Below are 25,713 nucleotides of genomic sequence, written 5' to 3' on the forward strand. Positions count from 1 at the left end.
ATTTGTGGGTCTCAATTGGTTGTATGGCAAACTAGTAAAAGTTAAGAAATTAAATTCCATAATTGAATTGAGTGGGTGGTAGATGCCAGAATAAATTAAAATAAACTATATTGTTTTGGGGGCATGTTTCATGGAAAGGGTGCAATCATTGTGAGAGGTATGGATTTGTTTATTCAGTAAAAGGATCAAAGAGTGTATATATTTAACATTAGATCCATAATTATATTGTCTTACATGTGGTATCCATTAGTACATATACCATATGATATTTGGCAGTGATGTGATATAACAAGTGTGATTAATTATATATTTACTTAACAGTATACTCCAATCGTCCACGATATCGTTTCAATACTATATTAGTATTATTAACATTTACTTGGATCAATGAGCATCCTTCCACTGGCATACCATACCAAAAACTGGGTTAAACAAAACAATAATGTTACATGCACCAAAAGATATCCTCGTTTTCTATATAATTTTTGTGAAACACCAAAGAACCAAATACTATGTAAAATCCCACCATCAACAAATGGTGTCTTAAGTCATTCAAGTCTTCAAGTTGTTACACAATGGCAGTCATAGTTCCAGAGGTAAATATCCACTGTCTTTGGCATAATATAGTGCTACTGCTAGTAAAATGAAGAACACAATGATCCACAAGCCTGCAAATCATAACAAGTGATAAGTAAGTAAAAACAATAAAATATCTAGAAACTGATAAGTAGAATCTCTCAACTTTGTGTCCATACTATCTAATCAGGGAGAGGCTGATGCATAATTCAAATTTAAACCGTATGCTTGAATTCACTGACTGAAGAATTTGACGGATGACTCAGTTACATTTCAAATCATATAATTTGCTGGAAAAAAAATCCAGCCAATCATAGATCCAGAATAGTATGCTTAAACAAGTTGAGCAACACAGAATATCTAAGATATGCAGTATATTCAGCTGTTCAAGTGAACTAATAATGGTAACTAGGAGGGTAATACATAATCTTAGTATGCCAACTGTAAAAGAGAAGAGTACATACCACCTTTCTTCTCATCCTTAATCAATGTCACCCTTGAACTTGAGTCATAGGATGCGGACACAACAGCTCTGTCGACAAAGTAAATCAGTACTAATTTATAGTTTTATATTAAAATTGCAAAACTAACCAAATGTTACAATGAGAAGACTTAACAACCTTGAATCTGATGAGAATGCCAATGCGGTTACATTGAGTCGATGTGCATTCTTGATAACAGTTCGTGTCCGCATGTTGGCTGAACTTATAATCAGAATGTCTCCTTCAGTTGTTCCTCTGCATTATTATCAGTTGGAGACATCAAAGTTAAACAATAGGATCCATGAATATGCTAGCTAATAGTATCTTCACATGAGCTCACAGTTTTAAGAATCTTTATCACATTTTAATATGTTACTATAATAATGAGAGTGCATTTCATTTTCATTCTACTTCGTTTTTTAAAGCTTGAAAACAGTTTATTTTCATAGAGGAACAAATACAAGGCCAAGTCAGTTATCATATATTTCTTACACAGCAAGGAGCTTCCCATCAGGCGACACATTAAAAGCAGTAACCGGATCCCGAGAGACGAATGTTGAACTTATCCTTTCCCATGAAGTTGGGTTCCACTTTACAATACTACCACCTTTATCTATTTAGCAAAGACATGGTAAGTTCTAAAATCAACATGTACTTTTTCATAGATACCCCCGCTAGAAGATACTAACCCCGCTTTGTTGTTATATACAGAACCTGATCTGTGCCGATACTGCGTGAAAACCGACAAAAACGAAAAATTTCATCCTGCAGTTGGGCAAATTAAAGTGGTTAGGTAGAATGTATTATATAGAAAACAGACAAATCCATTTGTTTTTGCAGCTGAAGCACTAAGTTTATACCAACATGTATTCTAGTCTCGAAAGTACTTGGGCGAAAAGAATGAACAGATAAACCAACTAGGTTATACTGACAAGAAGCTAGCCCAAACCAAGAAGTATGTTAAATGATCTTCTGGAGGAAAAATGTTCTCCTCTACTTTCTATCCACAAACACTACAAACATATCCACTATTCTCAGTACATTTTTTACCTAGTACACTAATAAGCTTTCACTAGCTGTTTTCTCTTAAGTTTCACTCAATATTTTCTTCCAAAGCATCCAACCATTGCTCAAAAGGTTTGGGATTCTTTGGAACGAAAATACAACAAGCTAAACATATTAGTGATTTAGCAGAATATATAATTAACTAGGTCCAAACAATTTGAAGAAAGGACTTACATTTTCCTGTGGTAGAGAAGCTACAGATGATGACGATGCAACATCCCAAATCCTTCCGGGGCCACTTCCAACAGAGACAAGAAACTTCCCATCAGGGCTGCATCAAACAACCAAGGTATCAGGAAAAAATCTCAATTTTTGAGTAACAAATTGCTTCCTATTATTCAACCATAAAACATGCTCCATGATGCAATTTAAGGAGAACCTGAAATCTAAATCTTCCACAGAAGGATGAGCATTGGTCTCACCGAGAATACTTTCCATGGCTGGCCACTTGAAAACCCTCAACTTACCATCCTGTGCTTCACAAGTGTCAGATAATTAGAAGAACATATGGACAGTTTTTTAAATGATTCTAAAATGCCAAAACTTATTACACCTAGTAACAAAGAGGCTTCAAATTCACTGTTTCACTGAATATGTTAAGTATGAATGAATGTACAATCCATTCAATCACATGTGATGATCTCATCAAGGCAATCATGCAGCAGCTAAGTTACAATGACAGGAAAGAAAACCATAAAAGAAAGGAAGAAAGAATTTCCAGCTGTGCTGCATGAAATTTCATCCAAGGCGAAAAATCCAGCCTTGTGGCCAAGGAATTGGCAAACTAGATCATCATCAGTGTCTTACATAGTCCAGAGATATAAAACTTGTTTGAAAACACATTTTTATCAGACTTTAGAAAAGGAAATTCATCAGAAATTTGACTGGCTTCAAGAAGAGAGATCAATTGTAGAGAAGAGGCAACTCTTTCAGAAACCAGTTTCGAATAGATCAAGATCGTTGGATGCCTAAAATGTAAAGTTGGTCAATCTATATGTATATCAATATGTATATTGGGATCATATGAGGGGTATGTTATTATTTTAGAGTACCATACTTCCATCCTTAAGGTTATTTTTTATTCCTCTCTATAATTTTGTTAGCCATTTTACTTTTTTAAGTCTCAGTCACTTTCATGGAATTCATTCATGGTGATCTATAATTCCTTTACCTCACCGCCAACAGCAAGTAAATTTCCCTCAGTGTTGAAGGTCAACGCTAGTTGTAGCCCAACATCTTCCAAAGGCTTTAGGACTTTCTCTGATGACTTCAACCTTAAAGTTTGGCCGTTTGAATCCCATTCAAACCATCTGCAAGTAGTACCAATGAATGTAAACTTATCAAAACCTTCAACAATAAAGGACTTTGCAATTTCTCATTTGAATCCTAAGCTGAGACATAGGTGCTACTTCATTAGTATAACAGAGACTGAACATACCTGCACTTTTTGGTTAAAAATGAACAAATAATGCCTTCTCCTCCAGGATGAACTCCAATTCTGTAAGGCAGATCGCTACCAGTTCCAAGCTTAGCCACCTTAAATGGAGTAATAAATAGGTCGAAATTAAAAACTTTGTAACTAACCGCAGACGGGAAAAAGGAATTTCAAACTCAAGCAAATAACATAATTAACACTTTAAATCTTTCACCCGTATTGTAGCATCTTCTTATATTAAAATGTGCACAGCTTATCTAAAATGCATAAGAGTGAAATCTAATGTCATCAGCTATTACAGATAAAATCTTCCTTGATTTTTCATAGTTACATAGTATTAAGAAAAGATCAGTTCGAAAATTTTGTCCCAGCTTCAACAACACAGCCTCAGAATTCTACAAATCTCGATAGCCAATTGAAACTTATTTGGTCATACCAAAATCCACAACCAAGTCAATATCCATTTTACGATACAAATAAATATTAAGGAAGGAATCATAATTCAAAGAATATAAGATGTAAGATAGTGATTAGGTCTCACAGGCTGATCAGAGAGGGCGCAGGATTCGGAATCAAAGGCCGAGAGGAGGAGGGCATTTGGTATTCCGGTGTTGCCTTCTCCGCCACCTCCGGCTAGGACAACGAGGGGTTTGGCAGGAATTTTCAACTCGTTGGCGGTATGTAATCTAACGGCGGCAGATGGAACCCAGGCGGCGGCGTACAGTGGGACTCCATAATTCTTGCAGCTAAATTCTTTGCCCGCCTCCCCCATGCTTTCTTGCTCCGCTGTGAATGTGATACAACGTGGTAGTAGAAAATATACAGGAACGTGTGTTATTGTGTCTCTATTTATATAAAAATAAGGGTTAGGATTTGATCAAGAGGTAAAAATTAAAATAATTTAAACATTTTTATTAGATTGCCCTTTTATTATTTTAATTGAACAATAATTTAAAATCTGGAAATTTACAAAAATTTAAATTAAAAAAAGAAAATTAATATTTAAATTTATTATATTAGTTGAATTATTAGTATTTTTTTTATAATTTTTTTAGATACTTACATGATACATATAAATATGCACCATTAATTTTTATTATTATTATTATTATTATTATTATTATTATTATTATTATTATTATTATTAGAACTCTTTTTATTATTTTTATTCTTTATTTTAGTAAGAGATATACATAGAATATAATTTTTTTTATATTTATCAAAGTCTTTAAAGATTAGTGGATGGGATAGATAAGATTGATAGGATTGGAGTGAGATTAAATAATTCACCCAACTTTAGAGTGATAAACAATTACTCATTTATGTGATTATATGCGGCCGAGTTATCAATCACGGGCTCAATCAAGCAAATCAAATACTTGATTAAGGTGGATTATCTTATCCATCATATTTTATCAATTAATCCCTCCATAAGGGATTAATTTCGTACCCTAAAATATCAAACACAATACATTCGGCGGCATTAGGAATACAGTGTCAGGCTTTCAGAACTATTTCCAGGTTTTGTTTTTTATATAAAGATTTACAGTACCTTCATTTAGATCCTTTTAAGAAAGTTTTTTTTAGTTTAAAAATTTATTTATATATATTGGTATGAGAATAGGATGTAATCATTGTAGGACAAATTCTCTTTCTTTCATATAATAATTTTTGGCAAATTTCAATCTACGAGGATTTGTTTTAGTGCGGTCTGAATTACTTATTTGAAGTATTTTTTTTTTATGTATTAACTAATCATAATTTGTTGATATTATAGACTTCCAACAAGTTAGGATTTGTTAATATTATTTTGAAAACTTCAAACGTTTATATAATTTGGTTTATATATATATAGTTAGCTTCTATTGAGACCACTCCCCTACATAGAGAACAAAGACCAAATCATGTGCGTCGATCTTGCTTAATTTAACAGTTCATATAATTTTCTGATTTGATTTTTCACGTAATTAAATATTGGTTAATTAAATTTACTGAAATTTGGGATCACATTGAATAAATTCCGAAAATTTCGAAACTTCCTGTTCTGGGACCTGATCCGTCAATGAACATAATATGTGAACATTATTATGTTCATTTGTTTTCCTACGAAAATATCGACGAATATTAGTATGTTCATTTATTTTTTTACGAAAATATCGACGAACATTAGTATGTTCATTTATTTTTTACGAACATATCAACGAAAATTAGTATGTTCATTTGTTGTTTTACGAACATATCAACGAACATTAATATGTTCTATGAACACAAGGTTCTGTGGATGCATCATTCACGTAACAGACTTTTCATCAAATTAATATTCCATAAATAAAAGATTTGATTGCTTATATCTATGACAATTAATGAAAATATCAAATTTTCACCAGATGAATCATTACCCTTGGATATACTAAGATCGACGCATAGGATTTGGTCTTCGTTCTTCGAATTTTTTATGGTTTCCATAGAACTCTATTATATATATATATATATATATATATATATATATATATATATATAGGAATGAGATCATATAGATCTCAATGCTTATAATAGATCCGTAGATCCAAATCTAGACCACACATTTATGACATGTGGCGCATCAAGATGCATAAAGGCATTTCAAGGCAAAATCTGGAGAGGGGTAAAATTGGAATGTAATTTTCGGATTTAATAATTAAAAAAAAATATTTTTTTTTAGATTTTCTCAAAATAGATATATTTTAGATGCATATAGTTTCACACAAAGATGCATAAAGTTTTCACATGAAATGCATGACTTTGAACAGAAAAATGCATTTGATTTTTACAGTTTTGGTATTTTCACCACCCCACCCCGCACCACCCCCCAACCCACCCCACACCCCCCCCAACCCTCCCCCCAAAATAGTCATGTTTCACATGCATATAAAATCAAACAAAAGTGCATAAAGATTTTACATAAAAATGCATTAAATTATACAAAAAATGCATTTCATTTTAATAAATCTGGTATTTTCGCCACCCCATCCCTGCACCACCCCTGCCCCACCCCCCACCCCCCACCCCAATTTTTTTTTTAAAAAAAAAAAACTGATTTTCTAACCACTGACCCACCCCTACCCCCCACCCCCCCCACCCACCCACCCACCCACCCACCCACCAATTTTTTTTTTATTTTTTTATTTTCTCAAAAACTGATTTTCTGACCACTGACCCCCCACCCCACCCCCCAAAATTTTATTTTTTTTTGAAAAACTTATTTTTACATGCATAAAAAAATTACATGTTTTACATGCATATACTTTCGCACAGAAATACATATACTTTCACACAAAAATGCATATAATTTCACACAAAAATGCATTACATTTTTTGTGGTTAATGTTTATGCATTTTCATGTAATAATATATGCATTTTATTGTTCTTGATTATGCATTCTTCTTTTTTATATACACACGTTTTATAATAATTTATTTTAGGGTATAGGGTTAGGGTTTAGTGTTTAGGTTTTTAGTGTTTAGGTTTTTAGTGTTTAGGGTTTAGTTTTTAGGGTTTAGTGTGTAGTGTTTTAGTGTTTAGGGTTTAGTTTTTAGGGTTTAGGGTTTAGTGTTTAGGATTTAATGTTTAGGTTTTTAGTGTTTAGGATTTAGTGTTTAGGGTTTAGTGTGTAGCGTTTTAGTGTTTAGGGTTTAGTGTTTAGGGTTTAGTGTTTAGTATTTATTTTAGGGTTTGAGTTTTAGTATTTAGGGTTTAATGATGTTTAGATTTTAGTGTTTAGGGTTTAGTTTTTAGGTTTTAGTGTGTAGTGTTTGAAAAAATTATATTTTTTCAAAAAATGTAATGCATTTTTGTGTGAAAGTATATGCATTTCTGTGCGAAAGTATATGCATGTAAAACATGTAATTTTTTTATGCATGTAAAAATAAGTTTTTCAAAAAAAAAAAAAAAATTTTGGGGGTGGATTGGGGGGGGGGTCAGTGGTTAGAAAATCAGTTTTAAAAAAAAAAAATTGGGGGGGGGGGGGGTGGGGGGTGGGGGGTGGGTGGGGGTGGGGTTCTGCGGTGGGGTGGGGTTCAGGGGTGTGGGGGGTGGGGTTGGGGTGGGGTGAAATCTTATGCATTTTTATATGAAACTTTATGCATTTTTATATGAAAGTTCATGCATTCTCGTATGAAACTTTATGCATCTAAAATATACCTATTTTGAGAAAATCTATTTTTTTTTTTAATTTCGAAAATTACATTCCAATTTTACCACTCTCCAGATTTTGCCTTGAAATGCCTTGCCACGTGTCACCATCTTGATGCGCCACATGTCATAAATGTGTGGTCTAGATTTGGATCTACAGATCTATTATAAGCATAGGGATCCACATGAACCCAACCCTATATATATATATATATATAGGGTTGAGTTTCTGTAGTATCCAAGCTTATAATAGATCCGTAGGTCCAAATCTAGACCACACATTTATAACATGTGGCGCATCAAGATGGTGACATGTGGCAAGGAGCTTCCAAGCATTTCAAGGCAAAATCTGGAGAGAAGTAAAATTAGAACCTAATTTTCGGATTTAATAATAAAAAAAAATTAGATTTTCTCAAAATAGGTATATTTTAGATGCATAAAGTTTAATACGAAAATGCATGAAGGTTCATATAAAAATGCATAAAGTTTCATATAAAAATGCATAAGATTTCACCTCACCCCAACCCCACCCCACCCCACCCCACCCCCTCACACCCCTGAACCATACCCCCACCCACCCCCCACCCCCCTCCCCAAAAAATTTTTTAAACTGGTTTTCTGACCACTGACCCACCCCTACCCCCACCCTCCTCCCAATTTTTTTTTTATTATTATTATTTTATTTTTTATTTTCTCAAAAACTGATTTTCTGACCACTGACCCTCCCACCCCCCCCCCCCCCCCCCCCCCCCCCCCCCGAAAAACTGACTTTTACATGCATTAAAAAATTACATGTTTTACATGCATATACTTTCGCACAAAAATGCATATACTTTTACACAAAAATGCATTACATTTTTTGAAAAAATATAAATTTTTTTGGGCTGGAGGGTGGGTGGGGGGTCAGCGGTCCGAAAATCAGTTTTTGAAAAAATTAAAAAAAAATTGGGAGGGGGGGTGGGTGGGTCAGCGACTCAACAATCAGAAAATCAGTTTTGAAAAAAAAAAATTGGGGGGCGTGGGGGGGTGGGGGGTGGGTTGGGGGGTCAGTGGTCAGAAAATCAGTTTAAAAAAAAAAAATTGGGTGGGGGTGGGGCAGGGGTGGGGTGGCGAAAATACCAGATTTATTAAAATGAAATGCATTTTTTGTATTATTTAATGCATTTTTATGTAAAATCTTTATGCACTTTTGTTTGATTTTATATGCATGTGAAACATGACTATTTTTGGGGGTGGTAATGGTGATGGTTGGGGGGTGGTGTGGGGTGGGGTGGTGAAAATACTAAAACTGTAAAAATTAAATGCATTTTTCTGTTCAAAGTTATGCATTTCATGTGAAAACTTTATGCATATTTGTGTGAAATTATATGCATCTAAAATATATCTATTTTGAGAAAATCTAAAAAAATATATATATATTTTTTATTATTAAATCCAAAAATTACATTCCAATTTTACCCCTCCAGATTTTGCCTTGGAATGCCTTGCCACGTGTCACCATCTTGATGCGCTACATGTCATAAATGTGTGGTCAAGATTTGGACCTACGGATTTATTATAAGCATTGGATACTACATGATCACATTCCTATATATATATATATATATATATATATATATATATAGGGGCGCGCTCCAGTGAGACCCCCTATTTTTCGTGTAACATGAGTACAATGAATAAGACATATAATACTAATGAAAAAAACGTATATCTAATGAACAAGATGTATATACTGATGAAAAATAAAATTTAAAAAATTCGTAATGAATAAGACATATATACTGATGAACATGGCCGTATATACTGATGAACAATGCAGTATTTACTGATGAATAACAAAATTTAAAATATTATGCTCCCTCCAGGATTCGAACCCTGTGAAAAAAAATCACCCTCCAGATACAATATCAGCCATAGGATTGATAAAATAAACGCACCAGATCGTGCCCTAGATCTCAATAAAATTAGGGGTTTCATTGGAGCGGCTTCCTATATATATATATATATATATAGGGAGGGGTTATAATAGAAACTAACCTCTATATGTTAACTAGGAACCATTTTAGATCCTTGATTTACATTAATTGGACGGTGCAGATTAAGTACTAGTTTTAATGAATTATGCTTTATTTAATTGCTAAAAATCGAAATAAAAAGTAATCTACTAATCATAGCGATAGAGATTTGATTTTAGCAAATCAAATCTTGCAAAGTTAGCATGTGATTTGATATACTATCCCTACACAATTTAAATTAATATTCAATAAAATACAATCAAATCCCTCTAATTTTATCTCGTACAGAATATAATTAAGCATTTCATTTGGTGTATCAAATACATTCCATATACAAAAATACTTTAAGAAGCAACAAAAGTAGGATTCTTAAATTATATATCTAAATGTGCTATTGTTTATTGATTACTTGTAAGATGTTTTTTCTTTCATAAGATAGATGCTCGGTTATATTGGGTTTTTCCAGGGCTCTTTTAAATGCGGATTTTTCATTTGTGTTTTTCGTCGAATATTTTTTCATTAGTATGCTTATATATTGATCAAGATTTGCTTATTTGTTCTAAGATATTGATGTTTTGAAATGCATTTGGGCATTGGAAGTGGCTGCTTGCGTATTATGCTTTTATATTAAATCGTAGATGCTTATTTTATTATATCTTATTGCTTAAATATTCATTTGTGCTTATACTGGTTGATCTTGTATCATGTTTTTTATGTTGGATTTTTTCGTCGAATATTTTTTAATACAATAGTTAGTGTTGTTTCCATCGAGTAACCTCCGAACTTTGGAGAAACGAATAAATACTTTTAAACTAAATGCTAATTACTAGAATTCTAATTGTTAATTATGTCACTCCAAACTTTGGAGAAACGAATAATTACTGTTAAACTAAATGCTAATTACTTGAATTCTAATTGTTAATTATGTCACAATTCAGTGCTAAATACTTTCTAATTCTCTAGATTTTAATCAATAATCATTAACATTTCTAAATTATATAGTAAAATTCTAATGTTGTATTTATGTGAATTTAATATAATAATATGTTATATATACTACATGCAGTTATATACTTATAGCTCGGTTTTTGGATAAAATGAAAGTAATGAGTTTTAAGTTGACATTGCCAAAACCATGAAAATTAAGAACCATTATTTTTTAATTTATTTTTACGGTGGATTTTTATAATTTCTTTTTATTTTTGCTTTGGAACTTTTTTGCTAATTATTGAAACGTTAAATGCTTTGAATTAAGAATATATTTTTTTTTTCTTATACATTAGTTAGTTATGTTTTCGTCAGTCAGATGGAGAAATGAATAATTGTCACGACCGGCCTTAGCTAAGGTTAGCTAATTCGGGAAACCGTGACTAGGGAAAAGGATTAAGAAGCGGGGTTAGAAAGGGCACATTTGACTCATTCATAACTCGATTATAGACATTGATATCTAGCATTAATTCTTGAAATAAAATTTAAGACATTGAAGCTCAACCTGCACATTCATAAACATATGCAGGGCTAAGTACAAGAGTACTTAGTGGGCAGTTGCCAAAACTAAAATATAAGCTTAACATTGTATTTACAAACCACCGCATAATAAGAGACATGAGCCTTCTTTCAAATCCTTTGCTCACTAAATATTTCCAAATCCATAAAATAGCGTGAGTGCATTCTTCATCATCAAAAGTCTTAATAAGCATCGTGTCGTGAGGAAGACCTTCCTCAATAAACACAGGCATCGCGCCGTGAGGGAGGCCTCCCTCAGCGGACACGGCATCGTACTGTTGAGGGAGGCCTCCCCCAACAGACGCTAGCATCGTACCGTTGAGGGAGGCCTCCCTCAACGGACGCTTGACCGGCCAACCCTCTCATTGACTCACGGTCGCGTTGTGTATTTAAATCCCGGCGGAATAGCTATCCGCTCATAATTCAAACTCGTTAGCATCGTCACATTTCAATAAAAAAACATAAAGCCTTCAAGCGTAACAAAGCATAAATCACATAGGCGTAACAAAGCGTAAAATATTTAGGTGTAAACATCATAGCGTAAATTACTTAGGCGTAACAAGCGTAAACAACATAGCGTAAAGCATTTAAGTAAAACAAAGCATAACTCGATTAAGCGTAGTAAAGTATTACTCAATTAAGCTTAATAAAGCGTAATTTATTTAAAAATCTAATTTAAAATTTTAAAGCATAAAAACTTTAATAGTTCTACAATAGCATTTTATTTTACGAGTAATAAATGCCCACCTGATAGCAAAGCTTTTCTAAGGTACTGTGACTCCTTGAGTAGCTCTTACTCTCGCTCTTGACCTTAATAATAAGAATATAAAATAAGACAGTGCTCGAGAAAAATTCTCAATTTAATGAGAATGCGTAATTTAACTATACATGACTCTTTTATTCAAGAATTATTATTCTAAAATAATAATCCAAGAATTTCTATTAATAACCCGCACTATAGGATTAATTAATAACATAAACTCGGCTTATGAGATCAGATTAATAATCTTAATTAATCCACTCATCTTAGATATACTAACCCGCTTACTAATTAAATAGATCTGCTTTATGTAATCTATTAAGTGGAAGTAGCTAAATTCAATTAATCACTTAATAAATCTTGAACTAGTCTTTAATCGGACTTTCATAAAGGAAATACAAACAGCCCAATCACTTATAAGAGCCTACTTAAATGCAGCTCAATCTGAATTTAATAGAGAATCTCGGCCCAACATGAAAATAATTCAAGGCCCAAAGGTTCAGCCCATTTCCCCTCTCTACAATTCACGGTTCCAAGTCCTTCTCCTTTCAATTTCTCAATATCAGCTCAACTCCCTCCCTTTGCATCAGAAATCGCCGCCGCCGCCGTTAAAGGATCGGCGAGCGGTCGGTTCTAGCCTTCGTCTCCAGCGAAGCAGGCCTGTTGCCGCCTCTGAGGCCGGCGCCGTCCCCTTCGTCTCCAGTCTCTCTTACTGAAACTCACCACGAAATCCAGCCCTAGCTTCTCTCTGAACTCAGATGGGATGCCGCCGCAGCGGCCCTTCTCCGGCGAGACTGGCGTCCCGGCTGTTAGCGCCGCCAGCACACCTTCACCCCTAAATCAAAATTGAGCCCTAACTCTCCTTTTGGTTTAGGCGGGTTCGCCACCGCCGTTGCTAAAGGACCGGCTAGGCGGCGGTCCTCTCCTTCTCTCCCTTGTTCTCGAAAATAGATTCACGCTCAAACCGTAGCCTTTTCTCATCTCTCGGAATTTATCGCCGCCTCTGGCGGACGCCACCGCCCCTGAGCTTTTGACGAGGCTATAGACGTCCTCCCCTCCTCAGTTCTTTCCGCTTTCGAACTCAAGGGATGGGTCTTCTTTCGCCGTCTTCTGGGTTCCGGCAGAGAAGGGTAGGCCGTCGCTGCTGTCCTCCTCGGAGTCGACGGGCCTGACTCTTCACCTCGCCGTTGCTGCTTTACTCATATTCCGGCGAGGCAGCAAGGGCTCGTCGTCGTTCCCTCGGTTCGACTGAACAGGTACATAGTCCCCTTCCATTTTTCTTCTGTTCTAAGTTAACTTCTTAAATCTGCGTGAAGTCTTGGTTCTATATACTATATGTGCAAGGGATTAATGGCGTTGTGGGGTTGCTACTGTGTTAGCATCTAATTTCTAGAGTCCAGCGGGAATCATAAACGCATAGGACATTCTACATAACATGGGTAAATCTGTATTACTGAAACGTGACTTTGCTAAGTCCATTATGCATATATATCTCAATTCTTTATTCTGACTTTCTAAAACATAAGCATACTTGTTGGTGTGAAACATGTAACATGAACTAGAGTAAAATGAGATTAGCAATCACCTTGCGAATGTTTGTGCTTTTGGGTTGGCTGCGGTGATGTTGAGTTCAATGAGAAGATAGCTGAAAACAGTATTTTGTTTGCTTAACAATGCAGGAGAAACTTAGGAGGAAACTGGAGAGGATCAGGTCAATCTTACCTCTCGAATCTTGCAGCAACTATGACAACTTCCTCAAGTTGTTGATGCGTAAAGAGAGAAGGATTTGGTGGGTGATATTATAAGGAGTGAAGTTGGTGGCTGTTACTCTCATGGGTTTGAAAGATGGTGTAGGCAGCATAGGGTATGGTGGAATGACCACCTACTTGTACTATGGTATGGTCTTGGTTACAGGGGAAGGAAAGAAAAAAAGAGCTGCTACTTGCTTTTGTATTATGCAGATTTTTCTTTTGATTTTGTGTACATACATCAGTATGGCTTAGCTGCAAAAGTGGCGTTGTAGAGGGAGGAAAGCATGGCTTTTGGTTGCTACAAAATCTTCTATCTTGATTGTGTATACTATGTTGATAGTGTAGGAGACCCTAGGGAGTGGAAAGAATAATGATGATTGTAAAGTAAATAGAATTGAGATGACTAATAAAAAAAATCATCTAGCTTGATTAATATTAATTAATCAAGTATTAGTAAAACTAATATTGGGTTCTACTAAATAATGACGCTTCGTTATAACTCTCTACGAATTAAATATCTAATTTAACTCGTTCTTATAATTCGGAATTAGATCACGACTTCCAAGTAAATAATAGAAATAATATTTCTATCGCATATAAATTAATAACTTGACTTTGCTAAGTCAGTTATTAAACTGGATAATAAATTATTGAATGCTTCAATAATTCAATTGCGATCATATCACTGAGCTGAATTAGTTGATAACTAAACACTGGATTTACCATAACTGAAGATGCAATATAACAATTATCGCAATTACTGGTCTTAATAAAAATAAAAGAGCGGGCTACTACAATAATTACTTTTAAATTAAATGCTAATTACTCAATTTGTAATTGCTAATTTCGGCACAATTCAGTGCTAATTAATACTAACTGTAACTATGAAACAATAGAAATAATAGAGAGAGTATTAACCGTAACTATGAAATAAATGAGAGAGAGAAAGAGAGAGAGAGAGAGAGAGAGAAATACATAAGTATTAAAATAATTTACACAATTAATAGTATTTATAAAACTAATATTATGATCTAAATGATCCCACTAAATAAGGGACGTACGGTTAATTGAAAGATTCCACAAAAAAAGGCGTAGACATTTAATTAGTTATTAAGTCTTAAACATTAATTATTATCAATTAATCTTGTCCATAGATTTTTTAAAATGAAGGGTTCATATTGGTTCCTAGTTAACACATAAGTTAATGTTTTCATTTGATCTCTCCTCTCTCTCTCTCTCTCTCTCTCTATATATATATATATATATATAGGGAGAGGTTCAGGAAAGAACCATAAATAAAAGAAGACCGGAGAACCATTTTCAGCCATTCGATCATCAAGATCTACGGTGGATGCATCATCTTGTTGGATGAATGCAGATCCTGGGTTCGAATCCTGAAGGGAGCATTTTTTTTTTTGAGTGCATTAATTTTAACAACGGATGCATTAATTTTTACAGTGAATGCATTAGATTTGATGGTTCTCCCGTTCTCACAAATAATGTAGTTCTCTCTAGAACCACACCCTATATATATATATATATGGAAGGGCTAAAATAAGAGCATTTCTTAAGATATAAAATAAGAATCATTTTCAACCCTTAGATCATCAAGATCTACGGTTGATTCGTAATCCTATTAGATGGATTTATGGTCCTGAGTTCGAATTAAGATAACAAAAATTGGATTGATTTATGGTCCTGAGTTCAAATCCCAAAGGTAACAAAAATTTATTTTTCACAATTCATACCTTTATACAGCGAATTCATACGTGTTCTACATAAAATTCATACATTAAAAAATTGCTCTTATTTCTTATTTTGAAAACTTATTAAATTTCTTTAATTGTAAAAATTGGTTCAATTCTTAGATTTTTGAAAAATTAGTTTAATTCTAAATGGTTTATATTTTTTTATGCTTGAGTATATATATTTAGTTATATAAGATTTGATATAGGATTTTAATTTAAGTTATAGTAGGATTCATATTAAAGCGTTTTATCTATTTAATTAGGTGTGGTGCATTTAAGTTTTCCATTTTGGAATTTGTTGACTTTATTATCTACGACATTAAGGTGAGGGATTATATGCTTGTGGTTATACTCATATATGTTTTTATATGCTCTTATTTCATGTTTGTTTATACTTGCTCAGCCATGTAGAAATACATATTCAGAATTTCAGCCATGTTGAAATACATGTTCAGGAGCTTTCAGTTCGTCCATTAAATTATCAGTATATGTGTATGACAATGTGAATTATTTGCATGTTTAAGCTTATGTGATTATGTGCATAGTTCCTCACTGAGTATATTTTAATATGCATCCTTTATCTTTTCAGTTTTACAGTTCTGAAGTCGAGGTGGCCATGGAAGTCAATAATGATTAAAGATAAAGATTTTGCATAGAAAATTTAAGTTGAACTTGTTAAGTTTTAGTTTATCGTTTTATTTTATTTTTCTTATATTTTTTTTATGTTACTATTTTAGTTTTGGCAAATTGATTTTTGAAATTAGTTTAAATTTTGATAGTCAAAAAGTTTTATTTTATCTATTAGTTTTTAAAATTTTAGATTGCAAAGTTTATGAAAATTGGGACGTTTCACCGCTGCTGGACGAAGCTGGCGCGGCCTGTATCACTGTATGCAACATCAATTTTCGAAACACCCAACAAAATCAAAATCCAGTCCGTACCTTCCCAATCTCGCGCCAGCATAGCCTGCATAGGCGCCTATATCATCGTTGCCGGAAACCACCACTTGCATCATCAATTTTCAAAATTTTCATTAAAAATCAAAATATTTGCAGATAAGCAGAGGCGGAGGCTAGAAGTGGTGATGGAGACAATTAGTAGAAGGGGTTGCGGCCTGGGGGCTAGGGGGCAGCGCCGGGGATGAGTAATCTGTTTGGGGGGGGGGGGGGGGCGTTTAAGGTTATTTGCAGGGGAAGAATTGGGATGGGGGAATGGGGAGCATAAGTACGAGTTACAATGACCGTGATCAATGCTGAATTCCTGTTCGCTAATATTTTCACCACGCCGCAAGTATACGGGTAGTTGTAATATATGGAAGCAAGGTCGTATCTCACAAGGATTAGTAGTTCAATCTAGTGATTATCCTAATTCATTATGCTAGAGCTATTTAGACTAAACAAGGAGGTGAGTGGTTTAATTATCAACTAAATACTCAACAAGTGCAAAGACAAATAAAATCAAATAAGCAAAATGGATTAACAAGTGATTAAGGCGATTTAGGGACTAGGCATCGATGATTAAGCAAAGGACTTCAATTATAACTCAATACTAATCTTGACGAACCTAATTATCTAGAGTGATCTCCCAACTAGTTTTAGCCCCCTCCCGGACGACTAAAACGGTAGATTACGGGTCATAGTTGTCGTCCCCGGTCAACTTCTAACCTATAACTCCCAAAAGCACACAAAGATCGACATACTCTCACCCAACTCTCAACCTCCCGGTTATCGAATTGATATGTTTCAAACACCTTATCTATTGCAATTATCCTCTCCCGATTCAAAGTGCAAATTAGAAATGCATAGAATGTGGCCAACAATCCATACAAGAAATAAATCAAGGGTTTGAAAAGATAATGTGCAAAAGAACAAACAAGATTTATATTGAGCATAAATAATCAATCCATTACAATAATCATCTAGCCTAATCCCCAAATCAAAGAGAAATTTAGCCTATCATGTTCAACAATAACATACCCAATGAAAAGAGAAACATAAATGAAAGAGAGAGAAAGAATGAACAAATCCTATTGAGAAGCTTGCTTCAATCCTCTCTCCTCTTCAATGCCTTCTTCAAATGGGTAGGAATGAGTATTAATGGGGGTTAGGGCTTGGATATGGAGGTAGGAAATGAGTATTGAATGTAGGGGATGATGAATAATGTGAGGAAAAGGGGAAAAATGGGGGTTAAGGGCTGAAAAACGCGACTGGGGCCCACTTGGGGATGCTCCGCTCTTTTCCCGCGGTCACGGCCCGCGTCCGCGGCCTTCAAACGTGGGGGATGCTCAGGGGACCCGCGGTCCCACCCTGCGGCCGCGGGTGGTGACCGCGGGTGTCTCCTGAGTCGGGAACAGCTGACCCGCGGTCTTACCCCGCGGCCGCGGGTGGTGACCGCGGGGTACTGGGCGTTTTGCACAGTCCGCTCGTTTTGCTCCGTTCTCCCTCGTCCGGACTCGGATTTGGTCGCCGTTTGCGCTCACGGATTCCTCTCGAGACGTACTTCAATATCATATCTTGAAAATTCTCCAATTAATCCTTGATTTTTCCTGAAATTACTCCAAAACTACACAAAGATATCAAATCTTCATAAAACTAAATATTCGGGCACAAACAAGCATTCACAAGCAAAACATGAAGGGAAATGACAACAAAACATGTGGAATTGAGGTACGAAAACCATGTTTGTCAATTCCGTATTTAACAGGTAATTCTTAATTATCACTATTCAAATGCAACTGAAAATCTAAAGAACGCTGCCTTATTTCGGAGATTAAGTGTGAGTTTCTGATCTGTGTTGCAATGGTTTTGGTTGTCACCATCTTTAACTCCTCCAACTTTCTCATCTCCCCAATCTCTTCCGGAAGATCTCCAGGTATGGACAATTCTTGATCTCTAAATTCTTGAGATTTGACAGTCTACCTTTTCCAACTTGTAAATCTCTCACATTCCACAGCTCTTCCATGCACAAGACCTCAAGGTGATTCATGTGTTTCGAGATCACCATTTCTTGACCAGTGTATGCATTCCGCAATTTAAGGTGCCTAAGGATGGGTGACCTCGCGGCTAGTAGTGGCATGGGGTCTTTATCAAGACAGCTATTAACCAACGTCAATGATTCAAGATATCGAGGGAAATTACAGGCCATTGGTAACCTAGGAAGGAGCCCTTCTAGTTTGAGTGTACGAATACTTCGTAAAATACCAAGGTTTTCCAAACAAGGCATTTTTCTGAAACGAAACCCTCTTAAGATTAGGGTTTCAAGATTCTTCAGCTCAACCTGCAACGAAGCAAAAAGCTTGCTTGCATCCGAGCTTGTATCAATTTGTTCAATGCCAAGTTTGTAGAGACGGCTCATTTTTTCCATGCCTGAGAACTCATACTTCCAATCATCAAATGAGATGTAGGTTAAGCTCTCCAGATTCTCCAGTGTGTCAATCTTCAAAGGCTCTCGGCAAATCACATCAGACATGTAGAGGTGACGAAGGCTACACATTTCCCATATAATATCTGGCACCTCCACCATAAAGTTGAGAGCTATATCAAGAATCTCAAGCTCTTTCAAGTTCCCCAACGAGAGTGGGAGCTTTTGTATGTAATTGTTTCTCAATCCCAAGTATCTTAATCCCATCATTGTGTCAATAACACTTTCTGGCAAATTCTTCAGCCCAAAATCTTCCCAATCAACTATCTTAAGTAGTTCAAATCTCTTCCAGTAAGATGGACTGGGGTCCAAGTAGCCACCTCCATGGAAGAAGAGAGAAACAAGATGTTTATCTTGATCCGTGGAGTAGTTAAACTTGTCTCTGCTACAAATGATAACACGATGATAACGAGGACTCTCAGAGGGTCGATTATTTCCATTGCTCCTTAGGATCTCAAGACCTATTTTCTCGTCTGCTTTCTTGATTGATAGCATGTGTAGTATAGCATTGACGCGACAACTCTTCTTGTCCTTGATCTCGACAAAGCATTCCTGAGCTAAGATACTCACATATGATCTAATTTGGTTTTCTGAGACCTTTTTTACTATAGCCGAAACATGTTCCAACTTTCCTGTCCTAATACCTGTATATTCCTTAAAGAAGGCCAGATGCAAGAAGCTTGGCTTCGATTCTGCATCCATTTTTTGATAACTGGACTCAAATAACGGCAGTAATACGCCCAAATCGATGGATTTAAGAGCTTCTTCCCATTCAATCCCTTTCAATGGTCTCCTTTCTGCTAACTGTTTGCCCACCTCGATTATAGCTAATGGCAGACCGTCGCATTTTCTCAACATTTCTTTCCCCATTTTCTCCAAGTGCTTTGGGAATTTGAGGTCACTTGGTATTGCATTCAAAAGCAATTGCCAGCTCTTACGAGGATCCAAAGTTTTCACCCAATGAGTATAACCGATGTTCACATCTTTATATGCAAATCGACTTGTGAGAAGAAACCTACTTCCTTTAACTGCTTACACAACAAGGGACATTCAGAATATATACTACTCAACTAGGAAAATTATTCCATCGACATGCATAGGATAAAATGTTGCCGAAAATTTAGTTCTAGCTTAATTCCAAAAGGTTCAAAGTTTATATGTTTATTGAACAAAAAAATAGTGCTGCTTGAAAATTATAAATATACTTCGTGAATTTACAAGCGTGTAACCCACATGAGATCCTCTGTCCTAATTTGTTGTCCCATTCTGTGTCTCAATTTCTATTTGTTAAAGTTTTTTATTATCTTTTTTCTTTAATTTTAATTTATTATATTTTAGTCTAATTTTAAGATAATTAATATGGGTTCAGTACTCATCCAATTAGGTTTATAATTTTTTTTTTCTATATGTATATGATTGAATAATTGCGTATTAGAGTTAATTAATTCAAAATCAATGCTATAGAATTTTTTAAAGTTTAAATTTTTAGTGAAAATTTTTAATTAGAGTTTATTATACAACAATTTTTTTTTATCGAACAATTATTCCCTCCCTCCCACTAAGTGTAGCTCCTTACTCTTGAGCACGGATATTAAGAAGTAGAGTTATTAAAAGATAAAATTAAGTGATAGAAAGTGGTGGAGTTTACAACTTTTTGTGAGATAAAGGAGTTTTCTTTTTTAGAATGGACCATTTGTAATTAGACAACCCAAAATGGAAAATGGGTCATGTTAAATGAAATGGAGGGAGTATAAAATAGCTAAATTAATAGTGAAACATGGTGAGATACACTAAATTATATGGGACATAGGAAATAGGATACTATATGCAATTAACCCTAATTTATATAGTTATGCTTAATTGAAACTAATTAAATCCTCAACATCATATAGTTGATCATTTAGTTTAAATTAATCTCTTATTCTAAGAAGGATGCTCATTCTAAGTTAGCAACATGACATGAACACAAATAATAGGAATACCAAGATAAGTAAAAGCATGAGCATACCTCCAAATGGAAGAAATTTCAAGATATATTCCAAGCACATTTCTTTAGGATAGTCATCAAGAACTATCAAATATCGCATTCCCTCGAGATGTTTGCGAAGCATCTCTCCCACACAAAAGTTTTCTGGACACTCCATTTTCTCCAATAAAGAATCCCTTTCGAATTCCTCACAATCCACCACCTGCTGTATTATCTTCATCAATATTTTCTTATGACTGAAGTTAGTAAAACAACATACCCAAAAACGCCTATCGAATTGATCAACGACGTCTGAATGGTTGTACACTTTTCTTACAAGAGCTGTCTTCCCAATACCAGTCATGCCTGTGATCAAATAGCTGTTTAGTTCCCCATTAGAAATCACTCTGCGAAGCAGCAGATCCACGTCTTCCTCCAACCCCACCACATCTCCATCTCCGTCTCCTTCTCCAAAGCTTTCTGATTTACACGACGAGTACTCTGTCTCCGCCCCTTGGAGCATGCTCATCTTGACCTCGCTGGTCCATCTTAGGATAGACTTTTCATTATTTTTAGAAATGGGCCTATTCTTCCCAAGATAGTGAGCCATGTCGACGACGTCGCATATGAAATAATACAGCCTGCTTCCCTCTTCCGATTTCTTGTCTCTCACGAAATCCACCATCATTTTAAGGACATTAATCACCTCTTCCAGATTAACCCAATAATCTGAACCGCTGTCTAGCCTTTGTATTGTCATTAACATGATAGCCTCCAAAAGTGCATGGCAAGGAGTTGGTTGAAGAAGATGCTCCCATTCACTCCCTAATCGTTTCTTTTCTGCTAACTGCATTCCCATCTCTTTTATAGCTAACCGCACACCGCCACACAGTTTCAACATGTCCCTCCCTATTTTCACCAAATGCTTTGGGAATTCGTGTGATTTATCAATGCCACAGAATATTGTTTTCGAAAAAAATTGCCAGCTCTCCTCAGGATTTAGAGGTTGCATAAAATAAGTATAATCGATACTGTTTTTCATCTCATGCAAAGAGAAGGGGTCTCTTCGTGTATTCTTAATGCGACTCGTGAGCAGCAATTTACTTCCTTTTTCTACATAAAGAAAATATTATGGTATGAAATATCACAATTAATTCCTCTGTAACTACAAAAAATAGGTTTTTTTTCCTCTTCATTTAAAGAGGATCAATAATGGTTCCTTATTAGCGTGGAAATTATTGAACTATTGATTAAATCTAATTTAGCTATCAATTAAGATTTCGACAAAATTTATTGCTGACATAGCTAGCCGTATGATTGAAGTAAGATAACCGGCGGGGGAGTAAAATGACGTGTGTGATGGCACATCGTAGCCACTATTTAAAAGTATGCAAAATCATATTATTAGACAAAAAGACTATGATTGTTGGAGTTGCAATTTTGCCCCCCATTTTGTTTGGTAATTAGTCGATGAGATTTTTGATGATTGAAGATATGGAGTATATCTCATCAAGGGTTGACTGCTCTTCACTCAAGGAGGGTGGATTAGGGTTTTGCAAGACAATTCTGATTATGGAGGCATGAAGATCACTTATGCATACCTTGAGTCTTTGAGTTGTTGGTTTATTATATGTTCACACCTTGGTTTTGGCAATAAGACTTCGGTCTAGTTGTTAAGATAGTGTTGTTTAGATCTTGGTAAAGAGTCTATTTCTTTACCAAGTGTTTAATAAAGTTTTACTCCCTCTGTCCCGTCTCACATTGGCCAGCATTTATTTTCGGTCTAACCATTTGACATGGCCTAATTCGTTTTCGGCAAAAATAAGGGTCACTAATTTACACAAACAAGTGGGCATAACACTTCATAGACAATACACATTTCCTCTGAAATAACTGTGCTGAGAAGAACTAGGCCAAGATATAGTAGGATGTAGAGAGTACAAGGGATTAGAGACCAAAGTGAGTTCATGTCTAGGTAAGTCATGGACTTGCTTCCAACCATCCACGTGGGTGAAGTTTTAGAAAGATATAAAGGCATAGAAAGAAGGAGTTTTATTGTGTAAGTTCATCAGTATCTTAACATCAGTTAGTGGATATATTATTTTCCGTAGGCAAGGTCCTCTAGATATAGATGTATTAACACCGAACTGGGCAACCAGTTTCTGGCATAAATTAAGTTCTTTATTGTTTTAGTAGTTCTTTTGGTACTAGTATCACCTACCATGCTACTAAGTACTGTTGAGTTTTTATGTATATGGATAAATGAAAATTTCACATGAGATGAAACTTAAAAATGCTAGGACATAAGATTAACTAACACAAAGAGGAACATACTTTCATTTGGAAGACCTTTCCAGATAGATTCCCAGTTCATTTCTTTGGGCACGTCGTCGAGAACTATGAAATATCGCTTTCCTTTCAGGTGTTGGTGAAGCATCTCTTGGAGACTTTTATTGTCTCCACGCTCCATTTTCTCTATCAAGGAATCTCTTTCGAGTTTATAACTGTTTAATACCTGTTGTATTAGTTTCATAAGTACCTCTTTCCCAGTCAAGTCAGTAACACACACCCAAGCACGGCACTGGAATTGAGCAACGACATGTTCGTGGTTGTATACTTGTCTAGCAAGAATTGTCTTTCCAATACCAGCCATGCCTGTGATTAAGACAGTCGAGAGATCTTCTCGATACGTATTACAAATCTGCCACTTAAGTTGTTCTATATATTAATCTTCGGCATCTCCTTCTTCTGCAACAATTAATTCTAGTTAAAAATAAAATAAAAAATAATATATAGTTCCTACGTCCACGAAAAAACTTCATACTTTTCCTTTTTGGGACGTTCACAAAAGAACTTCCTGCTTATTTTTGAAATATATGAGTCTCAATACTAATTAAAACAATTTTTCATCATTCTCAATACACTCAACAACTTTTTTCTCCACTTTTCATCATTCTAAAATTATTTAAGGCCATTATCTTAGGGCGATTTGCAAAAGTAGGCCAATATTTTTCGGACTTGCAAAACTAGGCCAATTATTTTAATTTTTAGTATTTTTGAGCCACATTTGAATCCAATCAGAATTTTTGGCCACATTTTGACCAAAAAATGTGGCATATGAATGCCGAAATGTGGCCCAAAAATACTAAAAATTAAAATAATTGGCCTATTTTTGCAAGTCCGAAATATATTGGCCTATTTTTGCAAACCGTCTTAAGATAGTGGACTTAAATAATTTTAAACTTCTTTTAGGAAGTTCTTTCGTAGACGAATGTATAGGATTTACACAAAAATCATCATCCAAATCCAAATCATCATCGCCCAGCCCAGATCCAATCCAGATCAGTTGAATGCTATGTTTGGAAGGTTTAGATCTAAAAAAACATATGGATCTGGGATTCGAGGATATGGACTGGGTCCTAGATCCATTGACATAACTGGACATCCCTATGCATAAAAACAACAGTAACTAGCTAAAAAATATAATTTCACGTACTATATATTAAGATTTGTGTAACGAAAACATTAAAAATTTGTTATCTCAAACACAAAAGTTCCAAATCACCAAAAATGAAAAACTCAGTTTATTTTCATCTTACAGAAACTCAAGAAAAACAACAACCTGAAACACAAGGTTAGAATCCAGTACTAACCATGAGGAATGCGGTTACCCCGTTTTGGCGCAGTGCTGGAAGATCCCATCAAATTTTCTCTCCTCAAAAAGCAAGAACCAAAATTATAGATATCAAAGAAGAGAAAAATAAATTCAATCTGGAGCAGAAGCCCACAAAAGTCTTGTTCCAAGTTCAGGAAAAAGTGTTAATCTAGCTCCAGATGTATCATGAAAACAATTAGATTTGCACTAATTGTTTGCAAGGATAGATATTTAGTTGTTATAGCGTAAGCTAAAATTGAATACTATACTAATTAATAATTAGGAAAATTGATTATTGGTTGTTATTTCCAATCAAAGCAGCACTGCCAACTGCTCCCCACAATATATGCATATATATTTTTAGGTTTTTATATATATAACTTGGGGGAAGGGAGGATTGACATTATCGGAAGATATTTTTATATGAGATGTAATCGTATTGTAACTATAGTGGAAAACACTACCATGCATCTGATCTAGAAAAATTTAAGAATATACTCCCTCCGTCCCATAATAACTGGCCACATTCTTTTCGGCACGGAGATTAAGAAGGGGATTGTTATGTTTTAATTGAGTGTGACCCACCAAAATTAGTGAGTAATTTTTAGAAAGTGGCCTACAATTGTTGACCAAATTAGTGAGTAATTTTGGCATTTTTAGAAAGTGGCCTACAATTGTTGACCAAATTAGTGAGTAATTGTTGACTTAATTAAAGTAAACTTTTGTCATTTTTAGAAAGCAGCCACTTATAGTGGGACAGACGAAAAAGGAAATGTGGCCACTTATTATGGGACGGAGGGAGTAGTTATCTTGGCCCCAATGAAATGGTTGATACGATAAAGTATAATTAATTCCAATTTTGTCGTGCAATTAAATTCTTTTTATTCCGTTGTGTGCCCAACATTTACTTTTTGACATTTGCTTATTCTTTGTCGCAATTTTCCTTGTGAAATTCTTACTATGGGAATTTAATTTTAATATCATATGTGACTTCAAAATCTGAGCTGCGGTGCACGTGGGGTCCAGCAACCATGGCTAATTTTAATACTTGAGCAATTGTCTAATAACAAGTTGCATTATCCCATACTTTAATTACTGCACTTGGTCAGATCAACTACTATATATAATCACAGTTCACAATAAAGTCTAGTTCACATGCCTTT

At 35.0% G+C, this 25,713-nt stretch overlaps 2 protein-coding genes and 1 long non-coding RNA gene across 5 annotated transcripts; 1 reads left to right on the forward strand and 2 right to left on the reverse strand.

The window, feature by feature from the left end:
- Positions 1–379: 379 nt before the first annotated feature.
- Positions 380–4,387, reverse strand: LOC131017159 (SEC12-like protein 2). Of its 2 annotated transcripts, none has more exons than XM_057945891.1 (10): positions 4,100–4,387; positions 3,562–3,659; positions 3,295–3,433; positions 2,503–2,594; positions 2,298–2,394; positions 1,748–1,823; positions 1,551–1,671; positions 1,197–1,313; positions 1,044–1,108; positions 380–668 (listed from the first exon to the last, which is right to left on the reverse strand). In XM_057945891.1, the coding sequence occupies exons 1-10, from the start codon at positions 4,328–4,330 to the stop codon at positions 583–585; spliced, it is 1,122 nt and encodes a 373-aa protein (XP_057801874.1). In that variant the 5' UTR covers positions 4,331–4,387; the 3' UTR covers positions 380–582. The 2 variants fall into 2 exon arrangements, with proteins under 2 accessions (XP_057801874.1, XP_057801873.1); XM_057945890.1 differs by having other exon boundaries at positions 1,041–1,108.
- Positions 4,388–12,559: 8,172 nt separating this feature from the next.
- LOC131017160 (uncharacterized) lies at positions 12,560–14,221 on the forward strand. The gene is made up of 2 exons (XR_009099459.1): positions 12,560–13,266; positions 13,690–14,221. It is a non-coding gene; the product is annotated as an uncharacterized LOC131017160 (long non-coding RNA).
- A 3,144-nt stretch (positions 14,222–17,365) lies between these two features.
- LOC131017162 (putative disease resistance RPP13-like protein 3) lies at positions 17,366–24,935 on the reverse strand. 2 transcript variants are annotated; one of them, XM_057945893.1, is made up of 4 exons: positions 24,549–24,935; positions 23,230–23,643; positions 20,938–22,008; positions 17,366–19,957 (listed from the first exon to the last, which is right to left on the reverse strand). In XM_057945893.1, the coding sequence occupies exons 2-4, from the start codon at positions 23,546–23,548 to the stop codon at positions 18,348–18,350; spliced, it is 3,000 nt and encodes a 999-aa protein (XP_057801876.1). In that variant the 5' UTR covers positions 23,549–23,643; positions 24,549–24,935; the 3' UTR covers positions 17,366–18,347. The 2 variants fall into 2 exon arrangements, with proteins under 2 accessions (XP_057801876.1, XP_057801875.1); XM_057945892.1 differs by having other exon boundaries at positions 24,545–24,935.
- Positions 24,936–25,713: the final 778 nt, after the last annotated feature.

Source organism: Salvia miltiorrhiza, chromosome 3 (assembly GCF_028751815.1).
Source record: "Salvia miltiorrhiza cultivar Shanhuang (shh) chromosome 3, IMPLAD_Smil_shh, whole genome shotgun sequence".
Classification (NCBI taxonomy): Eukaryota; Viridiplantae; Streptophyta; class Magnoliopsida; order Lamiales; family Lamiaceae; genus Salvia; species Salvia miltiorrhiza.